At 39.9% G+C, this 16,758-nt stretch overlaps 1 protein-coding gene across 2 annotated transcripts in view; it reads right to left on the minus strand.

Moving 5' to 3' along the window:
• The window catches only part of LOC134814068 (uncharacterized), an 86,092-nt gene that overhangs the window by 12,585 nt on the left and 56,749 nt on the right, over positions 1-16,758 (minus strand). The window contains exons 15-21 of one of the 2 annotated variants that reach the window (XM_063822071.1): positions 15,578-15,697; positions 14,820-14,913; positions 14,543-14,695; positions 14,186-14,299; positions 13,436-13,882; positions 11,856-12,029; positions 11,304-11,389 (exon numbers count right to left, since the gene is read on the minus strand). In XM_063822071.1, the coding sequence (XP_063678141.1) occupies positions 11,304-11,389; positions 11,856-12,029; positions 13,436-13,882; positions 14,186-14,299; positions 14,543-14,695; positions 14,820-14,913; positions 15,578-15,697 (1,188 nt within the window). The remainder of the gene's footprint in view (positions 1-11,303; positions 11,390-11,855; positions 12,030-13,435; positions 13,883-14,185; positions 14,300-14,542; positions 14,696-14,819; positions 14,914-15,577; positions 15,698-16,758) is intronic. The other variant, XM_063822072.1, reaches the window with a different exon arrangement.

The following is a 16,758-nucleotide window of genomic DNA, read 5'->3' on the forward strand; positions in this document are numbered from 1 at the left end:
CAATACCAAACGATTCCGATCTGTTTTGGGGCAATCCGACGAGTTTTAGAAAAAATTTCATTTTTGTTCATTCCGTTCATTCCATGACTCAGGGAGCCTCGCTCTGGCGACAATTTTGACGTCAAAATAGTTAGTAAACACATCCCCCTACACCGTACAACCATTTCCAGCACTCTGAAACTACTTTAAAAGACTGAAATGACCGTATCAAAATGCCTCAAAAACCGTATCATCTGGTTCCACAATCTCGGATACTCAGGAACCAGCTTTTTGATACGGAAATGGAACCAAGTCTCTAGTGGGCGTTCTGGGAGTGCTAGGGCCACCAAACTTAGGCATCCAATCTTTGCAGTTGTTTCTTTCATGGTAGTTGCGAGCGTCTATACTTTCAGTCTTTAGCTTGCTCATTTTGTATTTACATCATTTGTACAAGACTAGATGGTAGCCATGTTCTGTGTCCTAAACCTAACTTTAGTGTGCATGTTATCTATTATGTTGGTCTCAGTTTAAACCTGAAGGTCGCACCTGTAGGTCAACTAAGAGACCTCGGGGTTCTCGTCTCCAACGATCTATCTTGGCAACCCCACATCAAGACCGCAGCAAACAAGGCTCGACAAAAAGCTGCCTGGGTTTTTAGTGTCTTTCAGACAAGATCTCCAGTCATAATGCTTACGCTTTACAAGTCGATGGTTCGAAGTTTACTGGAATACTGTTGCCCGCTATGGCACCCCTCCAAGATATGTGACATCCAGGAGCTTGAAAGCGTACAGAAAGCTTTCACCGCAAGGATTACTGGAATGCGTGATCTCCATTATTGGGACCGTCTTCAACGGCTTTCTCTGATGTCTCTACAGCGTCGCAGGGAGCGGTTCATTTTACTTCATATGTGGAAGATTCTCCATCACCATACCAGCAACAACATTAACGTGCAGTTTGTCTCCAGGCCACGTTTTGGAAACCTTGCAGTCATTCCATCTGCATGCAGACACAGCTCTGCAGCAAATCAGTCACTGTATGATAATTCATTTGCAGTCATAGGCCCAAAATTGTGGAATGCAATGCCTTACCATTTGAATTCCATCGGCGACCGAGAGCATTTTAAATCGCAGCTCACCCAGTTCATGCTATCTCTTCCGGATACACCGCCCATCAGGGGCTACACTCCTCAGAACTCAAACTCGCTGCTTTGCTGGAGGAATGACAGAGAGATCTCCTCTCTGTGGGTGGTCACACAATGTGATGGCCCTGTTAAAGCTTAACGAATCTCAACATAGGTGACATAGGTAGGTGAAAGCCATTGAATATGTTTGCCACTGCTTCTCAGCTGATCATAAATAATTTAAAATAGGGTTCAGTGTTCTGACCATTTGTGTATGTAGATGAAGCAAGGTCAGGAACCCAGCACGGTGAAGGATTAGGCCGGTTATCTAGCAAAGATCTCTGTCACTATACTTTTGTTGCTCAGTATCATTAGTATCATCATTGAAGATTGTGCATACACAACTTTATTAAGGTAAATGTTAGACAGTGTTATTTCGAATACATCCCAGCACAAATATTATCAGCTTCATCAATCTTGATATCTTAACGATGACCCTGGTCAAACAATTTAAAACTTCTGTAATTTCATTTCTAGTATGCGTATAGGAAATCGATAAGGCTTTAAAATGATATGTTCGGCGACCTTTTAGCTCAATCACGAGACTCAGTAGGAGTGATTGAACTGCAAGGGACAATTGAGGCTAACGAATTAGCAGTTTCAAGTTAAGTTTAATATAATAACGAATTAATTATAATAACCAATGAATTATACAGGTTGTACGTACACGCCACAGAATTAAAAACGTTCTGATCGATCGAGCTGAGCTGCACTTGCACTCATGAGCTGAACGTTTGCGGAGTTACAATCGCGAGCTACAAACGCGAAACTTTCAAAAGGCAATTGCGCGGCTTATAGGTAAAATTAAAAATTAGCTTCAGACTATAATTAGCTTTAAAAAAATTGTTGTATTCAGTATACATTTTATTTATAAATTGTAAATTAGATATAATTTAATTCAAAACAATATGCAACAAAATCAAAATAAACAATAAACATTCGAAAGCTAATTTTTAATTTTACTAATAAGCCGCGCAACTATATTCGGAAGTATCGCGTTGGTAGCTTGCGATTTTAACTCCGCAAACGTTCAGCTCATCAGTGCAAGTGCAGCTCAGCTCGATCGATCAGAACGTTTTTAATTCTGTGGCGTGTACGTACAACCTGTATAATTCATTGGTTATTATAATTAATTCGTTATTATATTAAACTTAACTTGAAACTGCTAATTCGTTAGCCTCAATTGTCCCTTGCAGTTCAATCACTCCTACTGAGTCTCGTGATTGAGCTAAAAGGTCGCCGAACATATCATTTTAAAGCCTTATCGATTTCCTATACGCATACTAGAAATGAAATTACAGAAGTTTTAAATTGTTTGACCAGGGTCATCGTTAAGATATCAAGATTGATGAAGCTGATAATATTTGTGCTGGGATGTATTCGAAATAACACTGTCTAACATTTACCTTAATAAAGTTGTGTATGCACAATCTTCAATGATGATACTAATGATACTGAGCAACAAAAGTATAGTGACAGAGATCTTTGCTAGATAACCGGCCTAATCCTTCACCGTGCTGGGTTCCTGACCTTGCTTCATCTACATACACAAATGGTCAGAACACTGAACCCTATTTTAAATTATTTATGATCAGCTGAGAAGCAGTGGCAAACATATTCAATGGCTTTCAGGTTTAAACTGAGACCAACATAATAGATAACATGCACACTAAAGTTAGGTTTAGGACACAGAACATGGCTACCATCTAGTCTTGTACAAATGATGTAAATACAAAATGAGCAAGCTAAAGACTGAAAGTATAGACGCTCGCAACTACCATGAAAGAAACAACTGCAAAGTGCAAAGATTGGATGCCTAAGTTTGGTGGCCCTAGCACTCCCAAAACGCCCACTAGAGACTTGGTTCCATTTCCGTATCAAAAAGCTGGTTCCTGAGTATCCGAGATTGTGGAACCAGATGATACGGTTTTTGAGGCATTTTGATACGGTCATTTCAGTCTTTTAAAGTAGTTTCAGAGTGCTGGAAATGGTTGTACGGTGTAGGGGGATGTGTTTACTAACTATTTTGACGTCAAAATTGTCGCCAGAGGCTCCCTGAGTCATGGAATGAACGGAATGAACAAAAATGAAATTTTTTTCTAAAACTCGTCGGATTGCCCCAAAACAGATCAGAATCGTTTGGTATTGACCCTAATAGTGTTCCTGCAAAGTTTGGTGGCCCTAGCACTCCCAGAACGCCCACTAGAGACTTGGTTCCATTTCCGTATCAAAAAGCTGGTTCCTGAGTATCCGAGATTGTGGAACCAGATGATACGGTTTTTGAGGCATTTTGATACAGTCATTTCAGTCTGTTAAAGTAGTTTAAGAGTGCTGGAAATTGTTGTACGGTGTAGGGGGATGTGTTTACTAACTATTTTGACGTCAAAATTGTCGCCAGAGGCTCCCTGAGTCATGGAATGAACGGAATGAACAAAAATGAATTTTTTTCTAAAACTCGTCGGATTGCCCCAAAATCCAAGAACGAGGATATGATCTTCTTAGAAGACAATGATCTGATCTATCGGAGACAAGAACCCTGCATGCGATCAAACGTGATCTGAACCTTATCAAGAAGGATTCACATGCTTGCTGCTTGTTTGTAAACAATTGGCTCGTTATCCCTGTCACGATGAAGCGGGTATAAATACCCTCGTGAAATAGAACGCCCACTAGAGACTTGGTTCCATTTCCGTATCAAAAAGCTGGTTCCTGAGTATCCGAGATTGTGGAACCAGATGATACGGTTTTTGAGGCATTTTGATACAGTCATTTCAGTCTGTTAAAGTAGTTTCAGAGTGCTGGAAATTGTTGTACGGTGTAGGGGGATGTGTTTACTAACTATTTTGACGTCAAAATTGTCGCCAGAGGCTCCCTGAGTCATGGAATGAACGGAATGAACAAAAATGAATTTTTTTCTAAAACTCGTCGGATTGCCCCAAAATCCAAGAACGAGGATATGATCTTCTTAGAAGACAATGATCTGATCTATCGGAGACAAGAACCCTGCATGCGATCAAACGTGATCTGAACCTTATCAAGAAGAATTCACATGCTTGCTGCTTGTTTGTAAACAATTGGCTCGTTATCCCTGTCACGATGAAGCGGGTATAAATACCCTCGTGAAATATAGCCCACCCGGTTTCAGTTTACTATTTCACACACTGAGTACAATCTTTTGACATTTCAACTTTAAGCTCTATCTTTCAAACATTTTTATTTTGTAGTTTACGCTACGTGCCTGTCTTCTTTGCCTACTTTACTCTAAACTACGTTTTATCTACAACTAGTTCTGAGTCCTCCCTTCCTACTCCTATCTGGACTGTGTTGTTTCCTACAACCAGTTCTTTGACTACACTTCTCCCTATCTGAGTTTTACTTATTGGCTGTTTTTTACAGCTAACTCAGTCAACACGACTACTCCCTATGGATACATCTCAGGTAAATGCCGTGATTGAGCTCATTCGTGACTCCCACAAGTTCGATTCATCTTTAGGTGTATATTATCATAATATGCAGGATGCTTTGCCTCCTTTATCACATGCTTATTCTGACCCCCTGACCGTGTGCTCCTCTGTAGTACTGCGGTTAGAGTGTGGTTCTTATGTGTTCATTTCTGATCTTAAGTCAGGTCCTAAGATACCCCACGTTAGATTGTTTTGTAGTTCAGTTCATGTTTCCTTTATCTGATAAGTTGCAACAGTTCTTTAAGCACTTTTTCCCCTGTAAGCACACTTTAGATGTATATGAATGTTCTGACCACTGCTCACTAGATAAGGATGGCTCTGTAGTGGCTCTCTTAAATTTATATAGCTGCATAATAACTGATAGGTCTCTTAAGTTTAATCTCTTGGAGAGCCAGAAAGTATTAGATGGAATAGTTGCAAGTTTCCACACCTCCATAAGTTCTAAGATTTTAGTTAGATACTCTAACCAGTTGTTTCATTCTGTTGAGGAAGTTCGGGCAGACAAGTCGTACTCTGTTATGATTTGTTCTGCCGAACAGGTACTCCAGAATAGGAAGGAACTAGGTGCCAAGTTAGATAATCAGTCACGTAAACATTCAGTCAAACCCTCTGTCGACTCAGACGAGGATTTCGAGCAAGCACCTAAGTTTAAGAGTAAGAAGTTGAAACGTTCAGATATAGATTTGCCTAAGTTTTCTGATTATGTAAAGATTGATCCATCTATTTCCAAACATAGTCTAGATTGTATTAAGGAACTGTCTTCCTCTCGTCCCTCATCCAAATCATCTGTACCACCCAACTCATCTGTACCACCCAACTCATCTGTACCACCCAACTCATCTGTACCACCTAAATCATCAGCTCAACCCAAATCATCAGCTCAACCCAAATCATCAGCTCAACCCAAATCTTCAGCTCAACCAAAATCATCAGCTCAACCCAAATCATCAGTTCAACCCAAATCATCAACTCAACCCAAATCATCAGCTCAAACCAAATCATCTGTACCACCTAAATCATCAGTTCAACCCAAATCATCAGCCCAACCCAAGTCATCAGTTCTACCCAAATCATCAGCTCAACCCAAGTCATCAGTTCTACCCAAATCATCAGCTCAACCCAAATCATCAGTTCAACCCAAATCATCAGCTCAACCCAAATCATCAGTTCAACCCAAATCATCAGCTCAACCCAAATCATCAGTTCAACCCAAATCATCAGCTCAACCCAAATCTTCAGCTCAACCAAAATCATCAGCTCAACCCAAATCATCAGTTCAACCCAAATCATCAACTCAACCCAAATCATCAGCTGATTGATTGGGAACTGGGTTTTACTACCCCAGTTAATGTTTACTAAAATAGATATTGAACAGCAATTTAATAAGATAGAAATCGTACCAGCGTACTTTAAAATCTGTATGATTCATGAAATTAAAAGTAGCTATGACCATTAAGAGTTAAATATATTGTTTATATTCCCCATCATGGACTAGTGGCTCAACAAAACTGCGTCGGAAATTAAAGCTCAGCTAAAGCCTGAAGACTATTCAGTCTTGTGTAGAAAATAACTACAGCTACCAATATGTCCCTCACAAACATGGTCCAAAACATATCAAAACAGCACACGAAACACACACTCAAAAAAAGTTGTCAACCGTTGCTCTCATCGGCACAATAAATTTGCCCGTCCTTTATGTAAAACTTTTTGGTCGGTTCTGCAAGTGCCCGCTTCTTCATGTCCTGTACCAGATCTTTCCGGAGCTTCCTCTGTTCGACAGACCGATCAGGGCTCAAGAAAACTGTCTTAAACTTCTCACTCTGCCGCAGGTTCCTGGCATTCCTCAGAATCTGATCAACGATGAGCGAGTTTGAGGTGATAACTTTAACTGGTCGCGTTGAGTCAACCGTTTTCCTTTTTCCTATTCTCTGAGCCTCTACTTTTGGCTTTATGCCAATAGTTTCCAGAACTTCACTGACTTGAGATTCGAGCTTCTCTTCTTTTTCCTCAGGCAGACCGAAGATAAGAAGGTTCCTGCTGCGGTCCTCCTCTGCAACAATAGTCTTGACTACAGACGTCAATGCTTCCGGGCTGATTACTGGAGACTGTGCTGGAAAACTTTGAACGATAGAGCTGTAAGATTGGAACTCCGCTTTCACTGAATCAGCAACTGAACTTGACACAGTTTTCTTCATCGCTTCAAGTTGCTCAGTCTTGCAAGCTGATAGCTCGGCCTGAACACTGATCACCTGCTCTTGCTTCTCAATTAACTGACCCTGAAGTCTGGTCAACACATTCTTATACGCTTCAACGGTCTCCATAAGATAGTTCGTATACTCAAAAGATCGACCACACACATCGACAATCTCCGGCTTATTCAGTCTGTTGAAGTTCTTAGCGTCCGCAATGTCCTTTAACTTTCCGTACGGCTTGCCAAATTTCTTCAGAGTCTCTTTGCTCCAGGTGAACATCTCATTCCACATGTAATTGATACTTTCCAAGTCCAAATCTGCCATCGTAAAGATCAGCACAACAAGCTAGCAGCGCAGTAGCGGTGCAATTATAAAGAGATAAGCAGTGCGATAACGAGAGCTAACAATTTTAAAACGGCAGTGAGAGTGTATTTCGACTAATGACGGCAGTGAGAGTGTATTTCGACTAATGAAAGAGTGTATTTCGACTAATGAGAGTGTATTTCGACTAATGAGTTCAACCCAAATCATCTGTACCACCTAAATCATCAGTTCAACCCAAATCATCAGCTCTGGATCAGAAATGGATCCTTCCCAGCCTACTATTAATCCTTACCCACAGCTTCACCTCTACCTTCCTCCAACCTTGCCTGGAAGTTCATCCTACTACTGTGCTTAGTTCTTTTAGATCTGCGTTTAAATTATTATAACAGAGTTAAATTATTTTGAAGGTATTGAAGTATTGAATGATATTATGATTGATGTTGTGCAAAACTATTACTACCGCTTTATTACTGCCAATTGCTGTTACAATTTGTAGAAACTGATTTATACATTTATACATATGAGTATGAGTATTGCTGAAAGCACAGTGTAAGGCCTACACATATGATATCAAAAAATCAAATCTCAAAAATAACAAAGTAACAATCTGCTCTCTTTAATTAATAATTATTGAAATCCATCCAAGTAAAAAGTTGTATTACCAGAGAGGTTAAATTTAAATTTCAAACAACCTTGTCTACAGCTTCTTGGAAGAAAATGGAACCGGATTCTAGTGGACGTTCTGAAACTGGTAGGGCTACAAAACTAAGTTGGAACACATCTTGTTTGAATACTGTTGAACCAAATTCAACTCTCTGCAACAACACAAGCAGACAAAATTTCTCAAAATCCGTTTTATCTTCTCAACTGGTTCTAAATTCTTGAATCCAGCCAAGGGTATAATGGGTGTTCTGGGAGTGCTAGGGCCACCAAACTTTGTGGGAACACTATTAGGGTCAATACCAAACGATTCCGACCTGTTTTGGGGCAATCCGACGAGTTTTAGAAAAAATTTCATTTTTGTTCATTCCGTTCATTCCATGACTCAGGGAGCCTCTGGCGACAATTTTGACGTCAAAATAGTTAGTAAACACATCCCCCTACACCGTACAACCATTTCCAGCACTCTGAAACTACTTTTAAAGACTGAAATGACCGTATCAAAATGCCTCAAAAACCGTATCATCTGGTTCCACAATCTCGGATTCATCTTCTGTTCAGATGTAACACGCCAAAACCAAAGTATTAAAGCTCTTTGGCAAGCATCGAGTACGATACGACGCGCAATTGTGCTTGAAGTGACGACGCGCACGAGCGATAAGGAGCTACTTATCGCTCGATCGACCGAGCGATAAGTCCGCGCGGCACCCGACTACCATGAGCCTAATAGGAGATAAATTGTACATTTAAATAAATGTGCTGCTGATTATATAACCTAGCTAGGAAACTCGAAGCCAACTATTGGGGTTGGTGTTGTTACAACATAGTAATAATATTGATGATATTACTAATACTATACCTACCATGAAGAGGCATTATATTACGTGAGTCTCGACCCTAATCCGTGAGTATGTGAAGGAATGTGAGACTTGAGATTCAGTGAGTCAAGCCTTAGATCCAGTAATCCGAACGTTTGAGCCGCTGAGTCGACAAAGTTAACCCAGTAAGCCGAAACTTACAGAAGCCAATTCATGAGTCTGAATCAGTTTATAAAATATAAATACTGAATTTTGACTCGCTCAAAGTGAGTCTAGGGTTATGAGTATATACTTCAAGAGAGGCGTTTTCTTGTATTAAATATTATCAACTAACCGAGTGCAATCATACGATGCTCACTAGAAAGTTTATCTTTCAAAAGTGGGTACGCTCCGTAGTACGGAGCGTACATTAGTCCGTACTTTAGCGTACCAGGAAACTCATCTAACGGGAAATATTTGAAGAATCGAATCTTTATAATAAATTCGGGATCCGCTCGAGCAGGCAGCTGGGAACGCTTGGCTATTATAAGTACCGGAAAGAAAGCCAGGAACTGGGAAGAGAAGGCAGAACATTACACGTGTACATTGTATATTGTATACATTGTGTACATTGTACCACTACCAGCTCAAAATACCAAGTCTCAATTGAGCTCATCCTGTTAAAACACCTGAGTTTATTAATAACTACCCCCAACTGGAGACTTTACTTATCTGGAGACTTTGAACTATAAGAACCGTCCTAACTCCTCCAAAGTCCATTATTCACTTGAATTGTTAATTTGTTTGCTACAAAATGAAGATCATACTGTTTGTCATCGCTGCGGTCCTCCTGCTTCAGGTAATTGTTGCAGAGGAAGAGAATAAATACCGGACCAATGTCTCCAAGTACAAGAAGCAAGTAGCAGCGTACTCAGCCAAGAGGAAAGCGTACAAAGCCAGGAAGGGAGCGGCGTTCAAGAAGATGAGTACATCAAAGGCACAATTTACCTCATATAGGACGAAGTACATATCATCCAACAAAAGGCAAGCAGCAGCATCCGCCAAGTCACTCAAGGCTCTAAAGGCTATGAAGGCTAAAAGCACCTCCTGTATGAACACCATTAAGGCTTACAACAGACAGGTGAAAGCTTACAACAAGCAAATCAGGGCCCAACGAGTCCAGCAGAGAAAGAGCAGGGCAGTGTACCTGGCACGGTACAGCGCGTACAAGAAGTCTGTCACTTCGTACAACAACGCTAACAAGTCGTACTATAGTTATAATACCAGGTACACCCAGGCTAACAGCCGGATGGTCGCTAACCAGAAACTGTATGCTAAATACCAGGCCGCAGTAAAGGCGGCGGCAGCGAAAAAGGCGGCAGCAGCGAAAAAGGCAGCTGCAGCAAAGAAGGCAGCTGCAGCTAAGAAGGCAGCGGCAAGAAAGGCAGCTGGACATGGCGGACATGGACATGGCGGACCTCACGGTGGACCTCACGGTGGACCTCACGGTGGACCTCATGGCGGACCTCATGGCGGACCTCACGGTGGACCTCATGGTGGACCTCATGGCGGACCTCACGGTGGACCTCATGGCGGACCTCATGGTGGACCTCATGGCGGACCTCACGGTGGACCTCATGGCGGACCTCATGGCGGACCTCACGGTGGACCTCATGGCGGACCTCACGGTGGACCTCATGGCGGACCTCATGGTGGACCTCATGGTGGACCTCACGGTGGACCTCATGGTGGACCTCATGGCGGACCTCACGGTGGACCTCATGGCGGACCTCACGGTGGACCTCATGGTGGACCTCATGGTGGACCTCATGGTGGACCTCACGGTGGACCTCATGGTGGACCTCATGGTGGACCTCACGGTGGACCTCATGGTGGACCTCACGGTGGACCTCACGGCGGACCTCACCATGGCCCACCCCACCATGGCCCACCCCACGGCCACCATGGCCCACCCCACCATGGACAGTAAATTGAATAATTTACGAATGACTGGACGGACAATTCACTTGTGTGAATTATTTGTGAACGACTGTTAATTGTATATAATAATTGTTAATTGTATATAAACATTAAAAAATTTCCTCATCAACAATTTGAATTGATGCACAAAATAACATTTTGAAGACTTGGAGACTTTTTTGAACAATTGCATAATGCATAGTATATATTATTCTAGCAGCAAAAAATATGTACTCTCATGTATCGAGCCCTATCGACCTGGGCATGCGTACAATGTACTCTAGAAAGGAAGACCACTTCAATTAAATCTCATTCCGAATGTGACTAATTATGTGCCCTTGATTACGGAGAACTATAAGTACCTAAGGTGATACAAATCATCTTATATTATGGCTTGTCGGATCACGTGATTATCACGGTCTGACTCCTACATTGCGGCAGGTTTGGTCACGTGCAACAACCTACTATTTCTAAGATAAAGTTAGAATTTAAAGTTAAAGTCCTGTTTGAAGCTGCAGTTCCCTTACAAACAAACCAAAATTATAATTTATATAACCAATGCTCAACAGTGATTGGTTGATCTCTGTCACTTGCTCAAACAACGTTTCGCTTTTTCAGTAGTACTAAATAGTATTTATCGATCAATCTCATTGGCATATCAATCGTTAAATTAAGTAATCGAATAATTACTTAATCGACTAATCAATTTAATTAATAAGATAATTACCGTGTTGTCATCCTCTGTCTCCCAGCTACCCTCACTCTCCCACTCATCTTCCACTCCTTCTTCTTCCTCTTCTATCTTGCCAAAATCTAAGGGATGACGATTTATCATTTCATCAAGGATTATGAAGGAGCACACGTGATAAAACAGGGTTTAACTGAGCCGCGCAACAGCTGAATATTCATGAGCAGAAGTGGTTAGGATAATTAAGAATACGAGAAGGGGATGTTGTTCTCAGTAATCACAAATCTGAACTGCTGCTTTCAATTCACTTTACTAGTCCCTATATGATAACCTTATCGGAAGTTATTTGACCGGACATTGCGTGAACGGACATAATTTTGAACGGACATTAAAATGGACGCCCAAAGGCATTCATTTAATATATTTAATTTAACTACCATGTCGGACTTTATTTGAACGGTCATTAAAATTAAAGCTAGGGCCTCTAGCGTTCAATTAATGTGCGACTATGTAATCAATTGAGCAGCGTACCGACAAGTTTTAGCATGTAAATCTACAAGACTTTGCTCAGGAATATTAATGCCCACTAACCAAGTTCATCTTCTCCCTTTTCCTCTACTACCTCCTCCTTTACCTCCTCCTGTTCCTCTGTCTCTTCCTGTTCTTCCTCCTTGACAACAGTAACAAGGCTAGTTGTGGGCGTGGCTTCCACTGTGAGATCAGGTAGAGATGTGACGGGAGATTCGGTTTTAACACTAGTGGGCTCTGTGGAATGTTATAAATAACATAATATTATGTATATAATATACATAATATTCATTATTATATTATGTTTATTATGTATATATATACATAATATTATGTATATTATGTATATATACATAATGTTCGGTTTTAACACTAGTGGGCTCTGTGGAATGTTATAAATCTTAAATAATGATTGTTTGATAATTATTATCAAATGATAATTTAACTGGATTGTTAATCGAGAATTATCTATAGTAAATAGTGAAATGAGATAAGAAGAAGAGAGATAATATTCAAAGGGAGATAAGAGAAGATAGCAAGCGATAATTTTTAGCAAAAACAGGGGTCATCGATGACAAATGATGACACAATGATTTTACTCAGCCAATTAATTAATTAGATCATTACTTCATTAAGTACAATCACTTCTCGATACTAGTTAACTTCGCCCTAACTTGCAACTGTATTTAATATATTTGTTTATATAAGTTGAAATTATTGCTCTTGCTATTTCATGCTGAATTAGATAGGATACAAAACAATAAATAAATTCTGTATAATTGAAGAGCGCAGATTATCTTTAATCATTATTAATGGACTAATTTGTATCGGAGATAAAAATATTGTAACTTAACTCAGCAGTGAGATAAAGAAAACAGAAAGATATTAAATGAATAAAACGCGGTTTTTACCTTACAAAACTACTGAAGATAATGCTATGGCTGTAATCTAATCACACATCACCACTGTTCTAGCAGTGATATAATGCTGCAATGAAATTGATCACAAGTCACGCGATCACGTGATATGATCACGTGATCAGATACCATATAAGAAGGACATAAGGAGCTGGAGTAGCACACGAAATGGGAACGCTGCCAAGCTTCGTACACCACGCTCTAGGGACAGTTCAAAATAGTGGGGCAAAAAATAGTGGGGCAAAAAATAGTGGGGCAAAAAATAGTGGGGCAAAAAATAGTGGGGCTTTACATCTTTACATAAGGGAATTTGAATAACGTTCCGTTTTTAATTAAATCCTTAGACGTATTGTTATTCGGTATAGATTTCTTAAATTATCACCACAAAGGTTAGAGCAGCACAAAATAATCAATGAGCAATGCACAACTGTGTGGACCACTGCTGGATAACAAATACAGTTTTTCAACCTTAGCGGTTAGTCAGGCCATGGTTATTGAAAATATATGAATTGAAAGCAGACATGTAGTTAAATCCTCCTAAATTGGACCCCTTAACCTATTTCACTTTCAGATTGGATAAACCCATCGGTTTTCAGATCGGAATTAATTTAGAAGCTCTATAATTCACCGATCAAATATCCGAATAAATACGAAAAATTAGTCCTTCTAAATTACTTAATAAGTAATAATTATGCTAAAATTAATTATGAATATGTGCAAGTTTACCTGGAGGGGTAATTTTACGTGGAACAGGTATCCTGCTGGTGACCTTGGTCTTATTCTGAGTAGGAAGCTTCAAGACAGGTGCCAGGGTCCTCTGCGGAGGCAATGGACTCGACTTCGGACTCGGTTTAGGACTCTCTTTTGGATTTTTATGGACATTGGAGTTTGCTGAAGCTTTGTTTGTCAAGTCTTTTTTAGAGTTGTCTTTTCCATTATCCACCTCTGCAGTTTCTTTTTCCAAGTTTTGTTTCATCTCACATTTAGACTGAAGGGTTTTAGTGCCTATTTTTGAAGACTCTTTCTCACTTGAAAGCGGACCAAGATCGGATGGAAGGGAACCTTTATTCGCAGCTACTTGTTCAATTTCAGCGATAGCTTCTAAGTTAGAGGTGAGTCGACGTTCTTTTCCCTCCAGGTAAATAATTTTGCGGGGAGGAGGAATAAGGTTTTCTGAAAAACAAGATAAGAAGAACATGCAGCAGATAAGAAAGGTACAAGCATTTTAGCGGTAATTAGCAGCTAATTAGCGGTAAACAGAACTAATTAGCAGAATTAGCAGCTAATTAGCAGTAAACAGTACTAATTAGCAGAATTAGCATGCAGCATATTACAACAACGAGCAGATAAACAGTGCTTTTAGAAGTATAGATTATAGATTGTAGAAGCACATACAGGTCTGACCAGAAACACAAGAAAAGGTTTTCTGGCAGGTGAAACACAAGGAAATGTTTTCTGCCAGGTGATATGTCCTACCTTGGATCATGATATCGTTTACGGTATCCTCAAACTCCTTCATAACGTCCTTCTCCGAACTGGTCATGGCTGTATCGTTCAGTGAACTTGGAGTGATGTTCTCTTTTGATAAACCTGAGGATTTTCGATTAGTTACGCGCGGGTTTTATAGTACTAATATCAGTGATATTAGTGGGCATTGCTATTGGATATGTGGACTGCAACATTGCAGGTTATAAAACCAAGATGGGCCATTATTAATACTAGCAGGAACCCGTCTAAAGTGGTGACAAAACTCAAGAGACTAAAATAATTATTTCCTATTTAATTATATATATAATCGTCTCGCTTTATATATATAAAATATATTAATATTACCATTAGTGCCATTAGTGATTCTAACAGAAGCAGCTTTGTTTTCAAATGATAGAGGAGACATAGGGGGTGTATCACGTGACATAGGGGGTGTATCACGTGACATAGGTTTTAGTGGTTTAGAGGGCGTCGAGGAAAAGGACTTCTGCAGCAACGCTGAAACAAGAGACAATTAAAGGAAACCATACGCACCCACAATTCAACTTGTAGTGCCACAATAAATGTCCAGTTAAAGAAAACAGAATATTTCCTTGCGTTTTACAATGATTAAACTAGTTACCATCGTTGATGATGAGGCTCAATTTGCTGAGGACCATCACAGAATCTTCAACTGACACCTTGGGGCCTAGCAGGTCGATTCCATTCATAGACACCTGAAGAAAGGGATGTTAAGGCTGTACACCCTCTTATAATCAAGGATCTGAGAATATTCCCGTAGAAAAGTCTTCCACCCGAGGTTTGAGGAACGGCTCAAGGGCCCCTTCAGGATCAAATTTGGCTCGGGTAGACTTTCTGAATATGGGGCAGTTTTGCGCAATTGACCACGCCCTTTTTTAGCGCTTTCGCGACTTTAAAATCAAAATAACTCCGCTTCTAATTTATTAAGGGATCGTTCACATTTCACATCAGCCAGCTTTAAGGAAGGGGTTCGGGAAAAATTAACCTTCTAGCGAAATTTCTATACAATAGCTAATTGCGTAAAAAAGGCTCACGAATGGTTCCTTAGCAACTATATAATAATTAGTTACAAATATTTTCTATGGTCTAAACAAATTGAAAAGGTCGGGCCTTTTTTTAGTTTAACGCTGTCCAACAGGACTGATATCTAATTCAAAACATTAGTCGCAAATTTAACAAAGAATGAAATTTTGAAGAAAGATTATGAAACATTTTGAAAGAAATATGAAACATTTTGAAAGAAATGTGAAACATTTTGAAAGAAGTGTGTGCACAAACAGTTGTAATATTACTAATATTACTAATATAACTAATATCACTAATATTACTAATATCACTAATATTACTAATATAACTAACATGAATGTTGTTCTCGTTAGGATGGTCCCCGCTAACTACTGACTCCAGGGAACCGAGAGCTCCAAACTTAGCGTAACAAACTGTCGGTAACGGCACGTCCTCCGAGCGTAGTATTGACTCCTGGAAATAATGTTATTATTAGTTATGTAATTATGACTGATTATTAGTTTGTATAATGAGTTTTAATGTATTTAACTTATCATAAATTAATTAACTTATTGATAATGTCAACACTGATAAGTAATGTATGTACTGATTGTTGAATATTGATGTACAGCCCATGCCATGGTACATAATACATATTATATACCATTTTTCTAGTAAAATAATAAAATCAATGGCGATGTGCCTAAAATGGCACATCACCACAAGGATTCAGGTCCTTGGGGAGTGGGGACCGTTAACATATTAAGTAATCACTTTTTGGACAATTTTTGACCCTCCCGCCTCCGTAATCAGTTTTACACATATAGGTACTTTAGTAGCAGGGAGTAGTTGAGTGTGCACTTCGATTTATACGATTTCTGACAACACAGGGTTGTAGGGACTCTGGGCGGAAGATGAATAATTGAAATTCCAACAGCATCTTGTACCCTTCATTGTGCTGATTCCGGGAAGCATTATCTTTACACTCTCATCATTCTGTAGAATGAGATATCGTTCATTTAAAATTGGGTAAGTATAGGCCTGTCAAGGATTGCAGCCCAATTAAGACCTGATCAATTGCAGCTACTCGTGCCATAGAAGGGATAACTGAGGTCACCTGACAGTCGGTCCTATCACGTGACCGCTAAACCTATCACGTGACCTTGATTCGTAAATCCTCGGGCACGTGATCACATTCGTAACGTGTCGTATGCCGACTAGGATATTTTGTGACGTCACCAGAGCTCAAGCTACTTGATCAGGCCTTATATGGAATAATATAGCTAATATAGTGTATCGCGTGTAATTGGATCCAATTATAGGAGCTGAGCGCTCAATTATAGCAGCATCTGGTACCACCTTCTGAAACCCAGCAGACAGCTGGCCCAGAGAATCGAAAATAGAAGGATTTTTTATTGATGAAAATCGAAGCGAAAACCTTGTAACCCTATGTTTTCGAGGACGCTGAACAAGAAAAATGCTCAGTTAAAATACTATCTAAAGATGTAATGTCTGATACAGTAATTTAATCAACA

The sequence above is a fragment of the Bolinopsis microptera genome, chromosome 4 (assembly GCF_026151205.1).
Source record: "Bolinopsis microptera isolate Bmic1 chromosome 4, MBARI_Bmic_1.0, whole genome shotgun sequence".
In the NCBI taxonomy this organism is placed as follows: Eukaryota; Metazoa; Ctenophora; class Tentaculata; order Lobata; family Bolinopsidae; genus Bolinopsis; species Bolinopsis microptera.